Below are 19,077 nucleotides of genomic sequence, written 5' to 3'. Positions count from 1 at the left end.
GTCGGAAAAGGGCTCTGGGAACCATTTAAAGAAGAGCGAGCAGGCCAGGCGTAGTGGCTCACGCCTGTAATCCCAACACTCTGGGAGGTTAAGGAGAGAGGATACTTTGAGACCAACCTGGGCAGCATAGCAAGACCCTGTCTCTACAAAAAATTTCAAATTAACCGAGCTTGGCGATGTGCACCTGTCATCCCAGCTACTCAGGGGGCTGAGGTGGGAGGATCGCTTGAGCCCAGGAGTTGGAGGCTGCAATGAGCCATGATCGCACCACTGCACTCCAGCCTGGGGAATGAGGCAAGACCCTGTGTCCAAAAAAAAAAAAAGTAACTGCATTGGTCGGGCACAGTGGCTCACGCCTGTAATCCCAGTATTTTGGGAGGCTGAGCCGGGTGGATCACTTGAGGTCAGGAGTTCGAGACCAGCCTGGCCAACATGGTAAAACCCCATCTCTACTAAAAATACAAAAATTAGCCCGGCATGGTGGTGGTGGTGCCTGTCATCCCAGCTACTCGGGAGGCTGAGGCAGGAGAATTTCTTGAACTCAGGAGGCGGAGGTTGCAGTGAGCCAAGATTGTGCCACTGCACTCCAGCCTGGACGACAGAGTGAGACTCCTTCTCAAAAAAAAAAAAAAGAAAAAAGAAAGTAAATGCAGGCAGGGGACTGGGAAAAAGAGCATCACTGGAGGTGGGAGCAGCTCAAGCAGAGGGCACAGCACGCCAGTGGGTGTGGCAGAGGCAGGAGAAGGGAGCTGGGGGTTCCGTATCTTTGAGACCGCCTACAGCCCCTGGTGGGATGGAGAAGGGAGGAGCAGACCCAAGTACAGCTCAGACCACACAGAGTCCAGGCCCAGACTGTTTGTGCCCCGCCAGGTGAAAGTCATGCGATGCCTGGAACACCCCAACGTGCTCAAGTTCATCGGGGTGCTCTACAAGGACAAGAGGCTCAACTTCATCACTGAGTACATCAAGGGTGGCACGCTCCGGGGCATCATCAAGAGCATGGTGAGTCCTGGGCAGAGCCAGCCATCCCCGCTATGCGGCCTCAGGCAAAGCAGCTCCCTCTGTGAGCCTCAGTCTCATCTCTTCAATGGGGGGCAGCCACAGGGGTCTCAAAGGCCCTTTGAACCCTGATTCCTAATCAAATAGGGGAGCGACCGACTCCATCTAAAGCTGGGAAAGGCCAGGTACAATGGTGCACACCTGTTATTCTAGCACTTTGGGAGCCCAAAGCAAGAGGATCACTTGAGGCCAGGAATTCAAGGCTGCAGTCAGCTATGATCTCATCACTGCACTCCAGCCTGGACCACAGAGCAAGACCCTATCTCAAAAACTAAAATAAAATTCAGAGCTTTCCTTGAGGATTTGAATAAAATTACAAATCCATCTTTAGAAATAAAGTGCTCAGGCCAGATGCAGTGGCTCATGCCTGTAATCTCAGCACTTTGGGAGGCTGAGGCCAGCAGATCACCTGAGGTCAGGAGTCCAAGACCAGCCTGGCCAACATGGTGAAACCCTGTCTCTACTAAAAATACAAAAATTAGCCGGGCCTGGTGTCAGGCGCCTGTAATCCCAGCACTTTGGGAGACTGAGGTTGGCAGATCACCTGAGGTCAGGAGTTCAAGACCATCCTGGTTAACCCATCTCTACTAAAAATACAAAAAATTAGCCGGGCGAGGTGGCGGGTGCCTGTAGTCCCAGCTACTTGGGAGGCTGAGGCAGGAGAATGGCGTTGAATCCGGGGGGCAGAGGCTGCAGTAAGCCAAGATCGCGCCACTGCACTCCAGCCCGGGTGACAGCGAGACTCCGTCTCAAAAAAAAAAAGCACTTGGAGGAAGCCTCACAGAGCCCTGTGCTGGACCACGCCCTGGGGATCCAGTCCTGGCCTCCAGCCCCATTGCTGTACCACCCTGAGACCATGGGATCTTCCTTAGGTTGGATTACCTTGTATCCAAGGTGTGGACCCTATGGGCTCCTGCTAGGTGTAACTTGACACAACGGGTTCCGTTGTCAGGTGCAATTTAGAAACTCTGGGCTGAGCCAAGCGCAGTGGCTCACACCTGAATTCCCAAACTTTGGAAGGCCGAGGCAGGAGGATCGCTAGAGGTCAGGAGGTCAAGACCAGCTTGGACAACGTAATGAGATCCTGATCCCATCTCTACAAAAAAAAATCAAAAAATCAGCCAAATGTGGTGGCACATGCCTGTGGTTCCAGCTCCACGGGAGGCTGAGGCAGAAGGATCACTTGAGCACAGGAGGTCGAGGCTGCACTCCAGCCTGAGTGATAGAGTGAGACCCTGTCTCGATAAAAAATAAAGATCTCCAAGGGGATGGGGTTTGAGAATGAGGCATCTCCCCCTAATGATTTGAGCCCAAAGCCCCGTTCTCCTGGCGTGGCTCAGTGCTGCCACTCCGCAGGTGACCTGGCTGGGCCCTTCTACCTCTTACCTGTCTGTGAAAGTTGGTTCCAATTTTTTAAAAACCTAGAAAGATGAGTTATTTGTTTGTTTGTTTGTTTCTGAGATGGAGTTTTGCTCTTATGTCCAGCCTGAAGTGCAATGGCGTGATCTCGGCTCACTGCAGCCTCCATCTCCCGGGTTCAATCAATTCTCCTGCCTCAGCCTCCTGAGTAGCTGGGATTACAGGAGCCCGCCACCACACCTGGCTAATTTTTGCATTTTTAGTAGAGACAAGGTTTCACCATGTTGGTCAGGCTGGTCTCAAACTCCTGACCTCATGTGATCCACCTGCTCTGGCCTCCCAAAGTGTTGGGATTACAGGCGTGAGCCACCGCACCCGACAGAAAGATGAGATTTTATAGAAAATAAATATAGCTTGTTTTCTCAGAGGAGGCAGATTGGGAGCTATAGAGGAATATCCCTGCTTAGAGTTTGAAATCAGTTCTGTTAGGAAATAATGTTTGTAGGGGCCGGGTGCGGTGGCTCACGCCTGTAATGCCAGCACTTTGGGAGGCTGAGGCAGGTGGATCACTTCAGGTTAGGAGTTTGAGACCAGCCTGGCCAACATGGTAAAACCCCATCTCTACTAAAACTACAAAAATTAGCTGGGTTTGATGGTGGACACCTGTAATCCCAGCTGCTTGGGAGGCTGAGGCAGGAGAATTGCTTGAGGCTGGGTGCAGTGGCTCACGCCTGTAATCCCAACACTGGGAGGCCAAGGTGAGCAGATCACCTGAGGTCAGGAGTTCAAGACCAGCCTGACCAACATGGTGAAACCCCGTCTCTACTAAAAATACAAAAAATTAGCCAGGCATGGTGGCGCATGCCCATAGTCCTAGACACTCAGGAGGCTGAGACACAAGAATCACTTGAGCCCCGGAGGCGAAGGTTGTAGGGAGCTGAGATGGTACCACCGCACTCCACCTTGGGAGACAGAGTGAGACTCCATCTAAAGAAAAAAAAAAAGGAAATAATGTCTGTGAGCTATGTTGACTCATACTCCTTAGAAGCAGACAGTTGTGTGTGCCCGAAGAAATCAGGGTGTTGGGGAGCCCATGGGACCCTCTAGGACGCTTACCCCTTCCTGCCTCTCTCTCATGCAACCATCCCTGCCACCGGGGCCCCTGCCGGCCCCACCCTAGCCATTATTTCTCCATCCCAGGACAGCCAGTACCCATGGAGCCAGAGAGTGAGCTTTGCCAAGGACATCGCGTCAGGGATGGTGAGTGAGCCGGGTGCTCCAACTCCACTCATAATCCCACCAGGAATTTGCAAACAACCCACAAAGAAGCTTTGAAAGAGGGCAGAGGGGGTCGATGGGAGAGTGGGAAGAATCGTCCCGACTGGTCTGATTGGGGTGGGAGCGGAGGGAGTTCCTGGGGGGCCAGAATGGGCTGGGGTCCCTCTGCACAGCTGCCCCCTGACTCCCGTGTCCCCGCCCCCAGGCCTACCTCCACTCCATGAACATTATCCACCGAGACCTCAACTCCCACAACTGCCTGGTCCGAGAGGTGAGTACCAGGGCCCCACGTGGCTGGGTGTCGGGAGACAGCAGGAGCCCACCCACTCCCAGCCTCAGGGCCTTCCCAGAACTGGAGGCCCCTGGGTTGCCTCCATGACTTCAGTTTGAGGTGGGAGTGGGGGGCAGCAGCCCATGGGGAAGAGCGCAGGGTCAGGAGGCAGACAGACTTGGGTTTGAGTCCTGTCTCTGCCACTGACTCATGGTGGACCATCAGCATCCCAGGCTGGTAGGAGGGTCTCATAAATCAATGAAGGAGAAAGTGACATGTAAGCTGCAAAGGACCAGGACCATGGTCTTCATAGAGCGCAGCCCACAGCAGAGTGGCCACGGGCTACACCAGACAGCACCGGCATCTGGGGGCCACAGAGTGGGGGCATAGGCATGTGGGCTGGAGTGGTCAGAGCAGGCTTCCTGAAAGAGGAAGCTTGGCTGGGCGCGGTGGCTCACACCTGTAATCCCAGCACTTTGGGAGGCCAAGGCGGGCAGATCACGAGGTCAGGAGATCGAGACCATCCTGGCTAACACGGGCACTGTGGCTCATGCCTATAATCCGAGCACTTTGGGAGGCCGAGGTGGGTGGATCACTTGAAGCCAGGAGTTCAAGACCAGCCTGGCCAACATGGTGAAACCCCATCTCTACTAAAAATACAAAGAATTAGCCGGGTGTGGTGGTGGGTGCCTATAGTCCCAGCTACTTGGGAGGCTGAGGCAGGAGAATGGTGTGAACCCAGGAGGCGGAGCTTGCAGTGAGCCGAGATCGCGCCACCACACTCCAGCCTGGGCAACAGAGCGAGACTCCGTCTCAAAAAAAAAGAGGAGGCTTTAGGTGGATATTTAAGCAGGGGACTGGGCAGGCAAAGAGCCCAGTGTCTAAGGATTGGCAAGGGAGGGGAGCCCGGTTCTCCACCAAAAGCAGAGGAGCGAGTAACCATGCCCATGTGGAGAGGTGGTGTATTCGTGTCCTGGGGCTGCCATCATGAAGTACTGTGAACCAGATGGCTTAAAACAACAGAAATGTGCCGGGCACGGTGGCTGACACCTCAAATCCCAGCAATTTGGAAGGCCAAGGCAGGTGGATCGCTTGAGGTCAGGAGTTTGAGACCAGCCTGGGCAACATGACGAAAGCCCATCTCTGCCAAAAATACAAAATGGAATAGCCAGACGTGGTGGCATAAGCCTGTGGTCCCAACTACCTGGGAGGCTGAGGTGGGAGGATCACTTGAGCCTGGGAGGTAGAGGTTGCAGTGAGCCGAGATTGTACTACTCACTCCAGCCTGGGAGACAGAGCCAGACCCTGTCTCAAAAAACAAAACAAAACAAGGCCGGGCACTGTGGCTCACGCCTGTAATCCCAGCACTTTGGGAGGCCGAGGTGGGTGGATCACTTGAAGCCAGGAGTTCAAGACCAGCCTGGCCAACATGGCAAAACCCTGTTTCTACTAAAAATTCAAAAATTAGCGGGCATGGTGGCGCACGCCTGTAATCCCAGCCACTCGGGAGGCTGAGGCAGGAGAATTGCTTGAACCCAGGAGGCAGAGGTTGTAGTGAGCTGAGATTATGCCACTACACTCCAGCCTGGGTGACAGAGTCAGACACCATCTCAAAAAAAAAAAAGCATCACATGGCGAGAGGGGCTGACAAGAGACCCCCAAACTGACCATTATACAGACCCACTCTTGTGGTAACTAACCTGGTCCCTCAATAACCCATTAATCCGTTAATTCATACAGAGCCCTCCTGACCCAATCACCTCTTACAGGCCCTGCCTCTTAATACTGTTAGAATCAGGTCAGGCATGGTGATATGGGTCTTTAGTCCCAGCTAGTTGGAAGGCTAGATGGGAGGATCCCTTGAGTCCAGGAGGTAAATGTTACAGTGAGCTCTGATTGTGTCACTGCACTCCAGCCTGGGCAACAGAGCGAGCCCCTGTTTTTAAAACAGCAACAAGCCAGGCACAGTGGCTCACGCCTGTAATCCCAACACTTTGGGAGACCGAGGCGGGCAGATCACTTGAGGTCAGGAGTTCAAGACCAGCCTCGCCAACACAGTGAGACCCCTCTCTACTAAAAATACAAAAATTAGCAGGGTGTGGTGGTGGGTACCTGTAGTCTCAGCTACTCATGAGACTGAGGCAGAATTGCTTGAACCCGGGAGGTGGAGGTTGCTGTGAACCGAGATCACGTCACTGCACTCCAGCAACAGAGTGGGACTCCATCTCAAAAAAAATAAAAAAATAAAAAATAACATAGACCTGTGTTGGCTTACACCTGTAATCCCAGCACTTTGGGAGTCCAAGGTGGGCAGATTGCTTGAGCCCAGGAGTTTAAGACCAGCCAGGCAACATGGCAAAAAAATAAAAAAAATTATCTCTACAAAAAAATTAAAAAATTAGCTGGCATGGTGGCAAGTATCTATAGTACCAGCTACTCAGGAGGTGGAGGTGGGAGGATCGCTTGAGCCTGGGAAGTTGAGGCTGCAATGAGCTGTGTTTGTGCCACTGCACTCCAGCCTGGGCCACGGGAGGGAGACTCTGCCTCAAAAAAAAAAAAAAAAAAAAAAAAACCCAAAAAGCAAAAAACATAGACCTCACCTGCTTATTGGGAATATTAAAGATAAAATTAGGCCAGCCACGGTGGCTCACGCCTGTAATCCCAGCACTTTGGGAGGCCGAGGTGGGCAGATTACGAGGTCAGGAGATCGACACCATCCTGGCTAACACGGTGAAACCCCGTCTCTACTAAAAATACAAAAAATTAGCTGGGCGTGGTGGCAGGCGCCTGTAGTCCCAGCTACTTGGGAGGCTGAGGCAGGAGAATGGCGTGAACCCGGGAGGCAGAGCTTGCAGTGAGCTGAGATCGTGCCACTGCGCTTCAACCTGGGCGACAGAGCAAGACTCCAACTCACAAAAAAAAAAAAACAAAAAAAGATAAAATTGGGCCAGGTATGGTGGCTTACTCCTGTAATCCCAGCACTTTGAAAGGCTGAGGCAGGTGGATCACTTGAGGCCAGAAGTTGAAGACCAGTCTAGGCAACATAGCAAGACCCTATCTCAATCAGTCAATCAACCTAAATAAATAATAAATTTATTTATTTATTATTTATAAATAAATTTATAGACCTGCACAGGACCTGGGTCTATAATCAAAATTCCTGTCTTGATGGGCGCAGTGGCTCACACCTGTAATCCCAGCACTTTGATAGGCCGCAGTGGGTGGATCACTTGAGGTCAGGAGTTCGAGACCAGCCTAGCCAAGTGTGGTGAAACCCCTGTCTTTACTAAAAATACAAAAATTAGCCAGGCGTGGTGGCAGGCACCTGTAATCCCAGCTACTCGGGAGGGTGAGGCAGGAGAATCGCTTGAACCTGGGAGGTGGAGGTTGCAGTGAGCCGAGATCACGCCACTGCGCTCCAGCCTGGGCGACAGAGCAAGACTCCGTTTAAAAAAAAAACAGAATTCCTGTCTTCTTTCCGAAACAAAGCCGCATCAGTGCCCTCGTAGGTGGGAGGGAGCGCTTGCAGGAGGGAGCAGTGGGGCCGCTGGGACGGTTTGGGGAGCAGGTGGGGAGGGGGCAGAGGGTGCAGCGTGTGGTGGGAGGGAGGAAGCCACACTGCTATCTTCAGGTGCTTCCAGCAGCTCCATTTGCAAAGAGCCGATGGGTTTAGGGAAGGAAGGAGTCCCACCCTGTGCCAATACAGCGTATCAGAGGTATGTTCTCTGGACTGTCTACTGGTTGTCTTGGGGCCCCGGGGAGGGGCAGGCCAAGCGGGCAGTACCAGGATCGGGTCCCAGCGTGACCCGGCTTCACCCTCCCAGAACAAGAATGTGGTGGTGGCTGACTTCGGGCTGGCGCGGCTCATGGTGGACGAGAAGACTCATTCTGAGGACCTGCGGAGCCTCAAGAAGCCAGACCGCAAGAAGCGCTACACCGTGGTGGGCAACCCCTACTGGATGGCGCCCGAGATGATCAACGGTGAGTGGTTCAGCCCTGCCCGTCATGGCCCTCACGGGAAGCCATGGGGGAACCCAGCAGAGCTGCAACCTCCCGAGCCCCTGGCCCCTCCCAGCCTCCTTGGCTCTTCAGTTACCCTGTGGGTCCTGTTTCTCCTATAAGACACTTAGTGGCAGCCAGGCACGGTGGCTCATGCCTGTAATCCCAGCAGTTTGGGAGGCTGAGGTGAGTGGATCGCCTGAGGTCAGGAGTTCGAGACCAGCCTAGCCGACATGGTGAAACCCCCATTCTTTACTAAAAATACAAAAATTAGCTGGGCATGGTGGCAGGTGCCTGTAATCCCAGCTACTAGGGAAGCTGAGGCAGGAGAATCGCTTGAACCCGGGAGGCAGAGGTTGCAGCGAGCCAAGATCGCGCCATTGCATTCCAGCCTGGGCGACGAGCGAAACTCCATCTCAAAAAATAAATAAATAAAAGACACTTAGTGGCTTAAATAAATGATCATACAGTTTTGGAGTCTGAAGTCCAGCGTCAGCCTCACCGGGCTGAAATCAAGGCGCCAGCAGGGTGAGCTCCTGCAGGCTCCGGGCACCTGTTTTCTTACCTTTTCTGGCTCATGGAGGCTTCCTCATTCCTCATGTTGCTGCCCTCTCCATCTTCAGGGCTGGCCATAAAGCATCTTCTCTTCTCTGATCTCTGCATCCATCCCCGCATCTCCTTCCCTGGCTCTAACCTTCCTCCTCCCTTTTTTTTTTTTTTTTTTTTTTTTTTTTTAAGAGACAGGGTCTCGCTCTGTTGCCCAGGCTGGAGTGCAGTGGTGCCACCATAGCTCACTGCAGCCTCAACCTTCTGGGCTCAAACTGTCATCCCACCCCAGCCTCCTGAATAGCTGGGACCACAGGCATGAAACACCACACCCAGCTAATTTTTTTAATTTTTAATAGAGACGGGGGTCTCACTATGTTGCCCAGGCTGGTCTCAAACTCCTGGCTTCAGGCGATCCTCCTGCCTTGGCCTTTCAAAGTGCTGGGATTCCAGGCATGAGCCACCATGCCCAGCCCTCCATCCTTCTGATAGGGACCCTTATGGTGACATTGGGCCCACCTGGATAATCCAAAATCAGTCCTCCATCTCAAGACCCTCAACTTAATCCCATCTGCAGAGTTCGATGGAAGGTAGGACGTATACAAGTCCCAGGGATCAGGACGCAGTCATCTTTGGGGGCCATAATTGTGCCTCCCACAGGGTCTGCCTCCCTCAGTCCATTTCTTTGCTGTCAGTGGTCCTATATATGCCCAGATTATAGGTTATAAAGTCCTTCTACAAGCAGGTGACACATGAACACAGGTTCAGGGCAGGCAGACCCCAACCATCACCTCATCATAGTTAACCTAGTTAAATCAGCCTGGCACGTGGCGTGGTGCCTGTTGCCTGTGGTCCCAGCTACTCAGGAAGCCAAGACGGGAGATTTACTTGAGCCAAGGAGATCAAGGCTGCAGTGAGCTATGATCATACCACTGCATTCTAGCCTGGGCGACAGAGCAAGACCCTGTCTCAAGAAAACAAAAAATAGGCCAGGCACAGTGGCTCACACCTGTAATTCCAGCACTTTGGGAGGCTGAAGCAGGCGGATTGCTTGAGGCCAGGAGTTCGAGACCAGCCTGGCCAACATGGTGAAACCCTGTCTCTACTAAAAATACAAAAATTACCCGGCTGTGGTGGCGCAGCTACTTGGGAGGCTGAGGCAGGAGAATCACTTGAACCCAGGAGCAGAGGTTACATTGGGCCAAGATTGCACCACTGCACTCCAGCCTGGGCGACAGAGGAAGACTCTGTCTCGAAAAGAAAAAAAAAAAAACCCCGCCTGTAATCCCAGCACTTTGGGAGGCCAAGGTGGGCGGATCATGAGGTCAAGAGATTGAGACCATCCTGGTCAACATGATGAAGGACCCCATCTCTACTGAAAATACAAAAAAATTAGCTGGGCTTGGTGGCACATGTCTGTAGTCCCAGCTACCCGGGAGGCTGAGGCAGGAGAATTGCTTGAACCCGGCAGGCGGAGGTTGCAGTGAGCTGAGACCGCACCACTGTACTCCAGACTGACGACAGAGTGGGACTCTGTCTCAAACACACACACACACACACACACACACACACACACACAGAGTGGGACTCTGTCTCAAACACACACACACACACACACACACACACACACACACAACATAGCCCCCAAAGAAGACTATAAAACAGTCTTAGTGGCTGGGCGCGGTGGTTCACACTTGTAATCCCAGCACTTTGGGAGGCTGAGGCAGGCGGATCATGAGGTCAGGAGTTTGAGACCAGCTTGGCCAACACAGTGAAACCCCATCTCTACTAAAAATACAAAAATTAGCTGGACGTGGTGGCGGGCGCCTGTAATCCCAGCTACTTAGGAGGCTGAGGCAGGAGAATTGCTTGAACCCAGGAGGCAGAGGTTGCAGTGGGCGACACAGCAAGACTCCGTCTCAAAAAACAAAAAAGTCTTAGTGTTTCCTATGTTTAGGGATTAGTGTGAGGATTAAAGGTTGTAAACTCATTTCCACCTAGTTGGCATTCAGTAAATGAGAATTGGCATTTAGTACTAATTGTTTTGGGTATTTTTGTTTTTTGTTTGTTTGTTTGTTTTTTCTGAGACAGAGTCTTGCTCTGTCACCCAGGCTGGAGTGCAGTGGTGCAATCTCACTGCAAGCTCCGCCTCCCGGGTTCACGCCATTCTCCTGACTCAGCCTCCTGAGTAGCTGGGACAACAGGCGCCCGCCACCACGCCCGGCTAATTTTTTGTATTTTTAGTGGAGACGGGGTTTCACCATGGTCTCGATCTCCTGACCTCGTGATCCACCCGCCTCGGCCTCCCAAAGTGCTGGGATTACTGCACCCGGCCAGTTTTTTGTTTTTGAGATGGAGTCTTGCATTGTCACCCAGGCTGGAGTACAGTGGCGTGATCTCGGCTCACTGCAACCTCCACCTCCCGGGTTCAAGTGATTCTCCTGCCTCAGTTTCCTAAGTAGCTAGGATTACAGGCACCTGCCATCATGCCCGACTAATTTTTGTATTTTTAATAGAGATGGGGTTTCACCATGTTGGCCAGGCTGGTCTCGAACTCCTGACCTCAGGTGATCCGCCCGCCTCAGCCTCCTAAAGTGCTGGGATTACAGGTGTGAGCCACTGTGCCCGGCCATGTACCAATTGTTTTTAACATCATTAAGTAGCTGGTATCATTCCCATTTTACAATAAGGAAACTGAAGCTCAGAGAGTCTGTGTCAGTGTCCTGAGGTTGCTGTAATAGATTGGTAGAAACTTGATTATTTAAAACAGCAGAAAATGGTCAGGCACAGTGGCTCACACCTGTAATCCCAGCACTTTGGGAGGCCAAGGCGGGCAGATCACTTGAGGTCAGGAGTTCGAGACCAGCCTGGCCAACATGGTGAAACACCATCTCTACTGAAAATACAAAAGTTAGCCGGGCATGGTGGCACACACCTGTAATCCCAGCTACTCGGGAAATTGAAGCAGGAGAATCGCTTGAACCCGGGAGGCGGAGGTTGATGAGCCACAATCATGCCATTGCACTCTAGCCTGGGCAACAAAGCAAGACTCCATCTCAAAATAAAATAAACAGCAGAAATTTATTCCCTCTTAGTTTTGGAAGCCAGAAGGTTGAAATCCAACAGGGCTGCGCTCCCTCCAGGGGGATCTAGGGGAGAATGCATTCCTTGCCTCTTCCACCTTCTGGTTGTTTTGCATTCCTAGGCTTGTGGCTGCGTCACTCCAGTCTCCACCCCTGTCTTCACAGGGCCACCTCCTCCTCTTCTGGTGTGTCTTCTCTGTGTCTCTCTCAAGAGGGCATTTGCAGTGGCATTTGGGGCCCACCCAGATCATCCAGCATCATCTCAACTCCAGATCCTTAACTTAATCCCATCTGCAAAAGACCCTTTTTCTGAGCCAGTAACATTCACGGATTCCAGAGACCTGACATGGTTGCCTTTTGGGACCAGCACAGAGTTCATGACTTGTGCAAAGTCACGCAGCTGATCGGTGCCTCGAGCTCCTTGTCCAGGGCTCTGCCCCTTGGTCCTCAGAGTTCCCAAAGCCTTGCTCAGACCTGGTGGGGTTGGGGGAAAGAGCCTAAGCCTGGGTTCCCATAGAGGTTGCCGGCATCTGCCTCCTGGGCCTGGACCTCCCGGCCGGGGCATCCTCCCAGCTGGCCCAGTCCCCTGCCTTTTGGCATCCCTGGCACCCCCGGGGTGCTGACAGTCGGTCTCTTTGTCCAGGCCGCAGCTATGATGAAAAGGTGGATGTGTTCTCCTTTGGGATCGTCCTGTGTGAGGTAGGTCCAGGGTTGGGTAGCAGCGGTGTTGAGGCCTGGGCTCCTCCCCACTCACCCAGGCTGCAGGCTCAGCATCTGCAGGAGCCTCATGCCAGGAAGGCTGCCCACAGGAAGGCTGCCCACAGCAAGGCATGGGCTGGCCCCCGTGGGGTGCCGCAGTCAGGCTGCACCCAGGCCCGGTGCCACCTGCCCTCAAACCACCTGGATGGCACCCAGATGCCCAGGCTGAGGGGCCCCCTGGAGTAACTGCTGGGCCTTGTGCTGGACAGATCATCGGGCGGGTGAACGCAGACCCTGACTACCTGCCGCGCACCATGGACTTCGGCCTCAACGTGCGAGGGTTCCTGGACCGCTACTGCCCCCCAAACTGCCCCCCGAGCTTCTTCCCCATCACCGTGCGTTGTTGCGATCTGGACCCCGAGAAGAGGTGAGTGGGGTGGGGCCCTGGCCTGGGAGACGGTGGGGCCGATTCCCAGGAGAGCCAGACCCACCGTTCCCCACCTGCCTGTCACCCAGGCCGTCCTTCGTGAAGCTGGAACACTGGCTGGAGACCCTCCGCATGCACCTGGCCGGCCACCTGCCACTGGGCCCACAGCTGGAGCAGCTGGACAGAGGTTTCTGGGAGACCTACCGGCGCGGCGAGAGCGGACTGCCTGCCCACCCTGAGGTCCCCGACTGAGCCAGGGCCACTCAGCCGCCCCGTCCCCACCTCCGGAGAATCCACCCCCACCAGATTCCTCCGCGGGAGGTGGCCCTCAGCTGGGACAGTGGGGACCCAGGCTTCTCCTCAGAGCCAGGCCCTGACTTGCCTTCTCCCACCCCGTGGACCGCTTCCCCTGCCTTCTCTCTGCCGTGGCCCAGAGCCGGCCCAGCTGCACACACACACCATGCTCTTGCCCTGCTGTAACCTCTGTCTTGGCAGGGCTGTCCCCTCTCGCTTCTCCTTGCATGAGCTGGAGGGCCCGTGTGAGTTACGCCCCTTTCCACACGCCGCTGCCCCAGCAACCCTGTGCACGCTCCACCTGTCTGGTCCATAGCTCCCTGGAGGCTGGGCCAGGAGGCAGCCTCTGAACCATGCCCCATATAACGCTTGGGTGCATGGGAGGGCGCACATCAGGGCAGAGGCCAAGTTCCCAGGTGTCTGTGTTCCCAGGAACCAAATGGGGAGTCTGGGGCCCGTTTTCCCCCTAGGGGGTGTCTAGGTAGCAACAGGTATCAAGGACTCTCCAAACCCCCAAAGCAGAGAGAGGGCTGATCCCCTGGGGTGGAGGTCCCCGATGGCTGAGCAAACAGCCCCTTCTCTCGCTTTGGGTCTTTTTTTTTTGTTTCTTTCTTAAAGCCACTTTAGTGAGAAGCAGGTACCAAGCCTCAGGGTGAAGGGGGTCCCTTGAGGGAGCGTGGAGCTGTGGTGCCCAGGCCGGCGCTGATGGGGAGGAGCCGGCTCGGGCAGCGAGAGGATAGGCACCGTGGACGGGGCAGGTGTCCACCAGCAGCTCAGCCCCTGCAGTCATCTCAGAGCCCCTTCCCGGGCCTCTCCCCCGAGGCTCCCTGCCCCTCCTCATGCCTCTCTGTCCTCTGCGTTTTTTCTGTGTAATCTATTTTTTAAGAAGAGTTTGTATTATTTTTTCATACGGCTGCAGCAGCAGCTGCCAGGGGCTTGGGATTTTATTTTTGTGGCGGGCGGGGGTGGGAGGGCCATTTTGTCACTTTGCCTCAGTTGAGCATCTAGGAAGTATTAAAACTGTGAAGCTTTCTCAGTGCACTTTGAACCTGGAAAACAATCCCGACAGGCCCATAGGACCATGACTTAGGGAGGTGGGACCCACCCACCCCCATCCAGGAACCATGACGTCCAAGGAACCAAACCCAGACGCAGAACAATAAAATAAATTCCATACTCCCCACCCAGGTCCTGCGTGGCGATGTGTGTCTGGGGCCCTGGGGAAATAGTCAAGGTAAGAGGAGTTAGTCTTCCCTGACCAGAAGACAAGGATGAGTGTGGTGGCTCATGCCTGTTATCCCAGCACTCTGGGAGGCTGAGACAGGACGATCCCTTAAGCCCAGGAGTTCAAGACCAGTCTGGACAACATAGTGAGATCCTGTCTCTACAAAAAATTTTTTTAAATTAGTTGGGCAGAGGCCGGGTGTGGTGGCTCATGCCTGTAATCCCAGCACTTTGGGAGGCAGAGGCGGGTGGATCACCTGAAGTCAGGAGTTCAAGACCAGCCTGGTCAACATGGTGAAAACTCGTCTCTACTAAAAATACAAAAATTAGCCGGGCATGGTGGCACATGCCTGTAGTCCTAGCTACTTGGGAGACTGAGGCAGGAGAATCGCTTGAACCCGAAAGGAAGAGGTTACAGTGAGCCGAGATGGTGCCATTCCACTCTGGCCTGGGCAACAGAGCAAGACTTTGTCTCCAAAAAAAAAAAAAAAAAAAATTAATTGGGCAGGCCAGGCACAGTGGCTCACACCTGTAATCCCAGCACTCTGGGAGGCCAAGGCAGGAGGATCGCCTGAGGTCAGGAGTTTGAGACCAGCCTGACCGACATAGTGAAACCCCATCTCTACTAATAATACAAAATTAGCCAGGTGTGACGGCACATGCCTGAAATCCCAGCTACTTGGGGGGCTAAGGCAGGAGAATTGCTTGAACCCAGGAGGCAGAACTTGCAGTGAGCCGAGATCGCACCATTGCACCCCAGCCTGGGCAACAAGAGCAAAACTCCATCTCAAAAAAAAAAATTAGTTGGGCATGGTGGCAGGCACCTATAGTCCCAGCTACTCAGGAGGCTGAGGTGGGAGGATCCTTTGAGCCCAAGAGATCAAGGCTACAGTGAGCCATGTTTGCACCACTGCACTCCAGCCTGGGCAACAAAAGAAGACTGTCTCAAAAAAAAAAAAAAAAAAAAAAAAAAAAAAGGGCAGGGATGGAGGGGCAGCAAGGGGCCCGTCAGGGGATGTAGAGGGGAAGAGAGCACAGCCCAGTTTTAGGTGGAGCTGAGGTGGTGGCCCAGCCAGGACAAGTGAAGATTCTTCAAAAGCTGGGTTTGGAGGGCCGCGTATATTCCAGAGGTACTGCTTTCATACTTAATGTTTTCTTGTAAAACTCACACCTGTAATCCCAGCACTTTGGGAGGCCAAGGTGGGCGGATCATCTGAGGTCAGGGGTGCAAGACCAACGTGACCAACATGGAGAAACCCCGTCTACTAAAAATACAAAAAATTAGCCAGGTGTGGTGACGCATGCCTGTAATCCCAGCTACTCTGGAGGCTGAGGTAGGAGAATCGCTTGAACCTGGGAGGCGAAGTTGCGGTGAGCCGAGATCATGCCATTACACTTCAGCCTGGGCAACAAGAGCAAAACTCCATCTCAAACAAAACAAAACTAAACTAAACTAAAGGGTCCTATCGAGAAGATGGGCTGCACATCTAGGTGTGATGGCTCACACCTAGAATCCCAGCACTTCAGGAGGCTGAGGTGGAAGGATCACTTGAGGCCAGGAGTTCAAGATCAGCCTGGGCAACATAGCAAGACCCTGTTTTTACCCAAAAAATAAAAAAATTATCCAGATGCTGTGGTGTGTGCCTGTAGTACCAGCTACTGAGAGGCTGAGGCAGGAGGATCGCTTAAGCCTGGGAGGTCAAGGCTGCAGTGAGCTGTGATCATGCCACTGCACTCCAGCCTGGGTGACACAGCGAGACCTTGTCTCAAAAATAAAAAATTTTAAAAACACACTAGGTATTGCAAATATAGGGCATTTAATTTGGTTTTTTGTTTCTGTTTTGTTGTTGTTTTGAGACAGGTCTCACTCTGTCACCCAGGCTGGACAGCAGTGGCACAGTCATGGCTCACTGCAGCCTCAACATCCCAGGGTTGAGCAACCCTCCCACCTCAGCTTCTCAGGTAGCTGAGACTATAGATATACGCCACCACACCAAGTTAATTTAAAAAAAAAAAAAAAAATTTGAGAGGCCAGGTGCGGTGGCTCATGCCTGTAATCCCAACACTTTGGGAGGCCGAGGCAGGCAGATCATCTGAGGTCAAGAGTTCAAGACCAGCCTGGCCAACATGGTGAAACCCCATCTCTACTAAAAATACAAAAATTAGCCAGGTGTGGTGGCAGGCGCCTGTAATCCCAGCTACTCAAGAGGCTGTGACAGAAGAATCACTTGAACCTAGGAGGCGGAGGTTGCAGTTAGCCGAGATCACGCCACTGGACTCCAGCCTGGGTGACAAGTGAAACTGCATCTCAAAAAAAAAGTGTGGAGACAAGGTCTCACTTTCTTCCCTAGGCTGGCCTCAAACTCCTAGGCTCAAGCAGTCTCCTGGGCCTCCCAAAGTGCTGGGATTACAGGCATGAGCCTCCATGCTCAGCCGCATTTAATACGAAAAGTTTTTTGTTTGTTTGTTTTTTGAGATGGAGTCTCGCACTGTCACCCAGGCTGGAGCTCAGTGGCACGATCTCCGCTCACTGCAAGCTCTGCCTCCCAGGTTCATGCCATTCTCCTGCCTCAGCCTCCCAAGTAGCTGGGACTACAGGCGCCCGCCACCACGCCCAGCTAAGTTTTTCTATTTTTAGTAGAGACGGGGTTTCACCGTGTTAGCTAGGATGGTCTCGATCTCCTGACCTCGTGATCCGCCCATCTCGGCCTCCCAAAGTGCTGAGATTACAGGCATGAGCCACCGCGCCCGGCAATACGAGGAAATTTTTACATGGCTATTGAAAGACAGAGGAAAGGCCAAAAGTGGATACCTAAGTAACCCAGAGATGATTGCAGGAGAGAGCTACCACCCTCGGCAGGGGATTGATGGGGAAAGGTGATCACTTGAGTTACCTAATGTTGCATAGGAAATCACCTCTCAACTTTGTTGCTTAAAGTAACAGGGATCATTCATTGCTCACGATTTTTTTTTTTTTTTTTTTTTTTTTGAGACGGTGTCTCGCTCTGTTGCCCAGGCTGGAGCGCAGTGGCGTGATCTCGGCTCACTGCAAGCTCCGCCTCCTGGGTTCACGCCATTCTCCTGCCTCAGCCTCCCTAGTAGCTGGGACTACAGGCGCCCGCCACCACACCTGGCTAATTTTTTGTATTTTTAGTAGATACAGGGTTTCACTGTGTTAGCCAGGATGTTCTCGAACTCCTGACCTCGTGATCCGCCCACCTTGGCCTCCCAAAGTGTTGGGATTACAGGTGTGAGCCACCGCACCGGCTTGATTTCTGTTTGTCAAGAATTGGAGAGTCATTTGGGTGGGGGATTTGGATGTGGGGGTCTCTCCTGGGGCTGCAGTCCTTTGAGGGTGTAACTGGGGCTGAAGTTCCCTTCCAAGAACCCTCCTATGTGGCTCACTCACATGGCGGGCAATTTGGTGCTAGCAGTTCATTCTACAGAGCAAAACGGGCTTGAGCCAATGTGCTACAAGCCAATACTATGACACCAGGCTTTTGGTTTTTTGTTTTTATGATTTATGTATTTGTTTATTTTTTTTTTGAGACAGAATCTCATTCTGTCACCCAGGCTGCAGTGCAGTGGCACAATCCCGGCTCACTGCACGCTCCACCTCCCAGGTTCAAGGGATTCTCGTGCCTCAGCCTCCCTAGTAGCTGGGACTACAGGCATGCACCACCACGCCTGGCTAATTTTTGTACCTTTAGTAGAGACAGGGTTTCACTATGTTGGCCAGGCTGGTCTCAAACTCCTGACCTCAAGTGATCCACCTGCCTCAGCCTCTCAAAGTGCTGGGATTACAGGTGTGGGCAACCATGCCTGGCTGGTTTTTTGTTTTTAAAGTTGAACGCCAAGGCTCAAATGATCCTCCTGCCTGGACCTCCCAAAGTGCTAGGCTTACAGTCATGAGCCACCACGCCCAGCTGACACCAGGCTTTTGAGAAAAGAATAGCTTTATTGCAAGTCAATCAATAAGGAGACAGAAGTCTAGCTCAAATCTGTCCCCCTGTGCAGGCTTTAAGGCAGTAATTTTATTAGGAAAGGTTTAGTGGGCGGATTCTGAGATTAGGTGATTGGTGGAAGGAAAGGGGAGGCCTGGAAAGTGCTCAGGCATGCGCTGTTCCCTCTTCATGTTACCTCATGGGGGGCATCTGCAAATTCCGGGGGTGGTTAGTATGTAACATGCAGTGGAAATTCGGGCTGTGACATCAGCAAGCTTGTTCTGTGCAAACTGCAGTTGGCCATATTGGTTCCAATCTATTTCAGCCAGCGTGTTAATCCCACCAGCAGATGAATTTCAGCATTTCTGCAAGTCGTTTCTTTTTTTATCTGCCATCCTGCAAACTGGAAAATTTCTGCTAGTCATTGGTTTCTTTAACTCTTTGGGGTACGGTTTCACTGGTAGGAGGAGGCCTCAGTTTATCCCATGGGCCTCTCCATAGGGCTACTTCAGAGTCCCCACAGCAGCCTCCAGAATGAATATCCCAAAAGAGAAAATCAAAGTGCCACTAGGGGCCGGGCGTGGTGGCTCAAGCCTGTAATCCCAGCACTTTGGAAGGCTGAGGCAGGAGGATCCCTTGAGCCCAGGGGTTCAAGCCAGCCTGAGCAGTGTAGGGAGACCCCATCTCTACTTAAAAAAAAAAAAAAAAAAAAAAAAAGAATTTAGGCCAGGCATGGTGGCTCACACCTGTAATCCCAGCACTTTCGGAGGCCGAGGCAGGTGGATCACGAGGTCAGAAGTTCGAGACCAGCCTGGTCAAGATGATGAAACCCTGTCTCTACTAAAAATACAAAAATTAGCCAGGCACGGTGGCAGGCGCCTGTAATCCCAGCTA

The 19,077-nt window shown here is 52.8% G+C and overlaps 1 protein-coding gene across 2 annotated transcripts in view; it reads left to right on the top strand.

Moving 5' to 3' along the window:
• Positions 1–14,202, top strand: part of LIMK1 (LIM domain kinase 1) — a 38,508-nt gene extending 24,306 nt beyond the window's left edge. For both annotated transcript variants that reach the window (XM_054495691.2, XM_054495692.2), the window contains 7 exons: positions 871–1,002; positions 3,619–3,678; positions 3,902–3,967; positions 7,792–7,948; positions 12,239–12,294; positions 12,564–12,721; positions 12,811–14,202. In XM_054495691.2, coding sequence (XP_054351666.1) covers positions 871–1,002; positions 3,619–3,678; positions 3,902–3,967; positions 7,792–7,948; positions 12,239–12,294; positions 12,564–12,721; positions 12,811–12,973 — 792 coding nt within the window. In that variant the 3' untranslated portion in view covers positions 12,974–14,202. The remainder of the gene's footprint in view (positions 1–870; positions 1,003–3,618; positions 3,679–3,901; positions 3,968–7,791; positions 7,949–12,238; positions 12,295–12,563; positions 12,722–12,810) is intronic.
• Positions 14,203–19,077: the final 4,875 nt, after the last annotated feature.

The sequence above is a fragment of the Pongo pygmaeus genome, chromosome 6 (assembly GCF_028885625.2).
Source record: "Pongo pygmaeus isolate AG05252 chromosome 6, NHGRI_mPonPyg2-v2.0_pri, whole genome shotgun sequence".
Lineage (NCBI taxonomy): Eukaryota > Metazoa > Chordata > Mammalia > Primates > Hominidae > Pongo > Pongo pygmaeus.
Note: the sequence above shows the minus strand (reverse complement) of the source record. Positions and strands in the feature narration are given on the sequence as shown.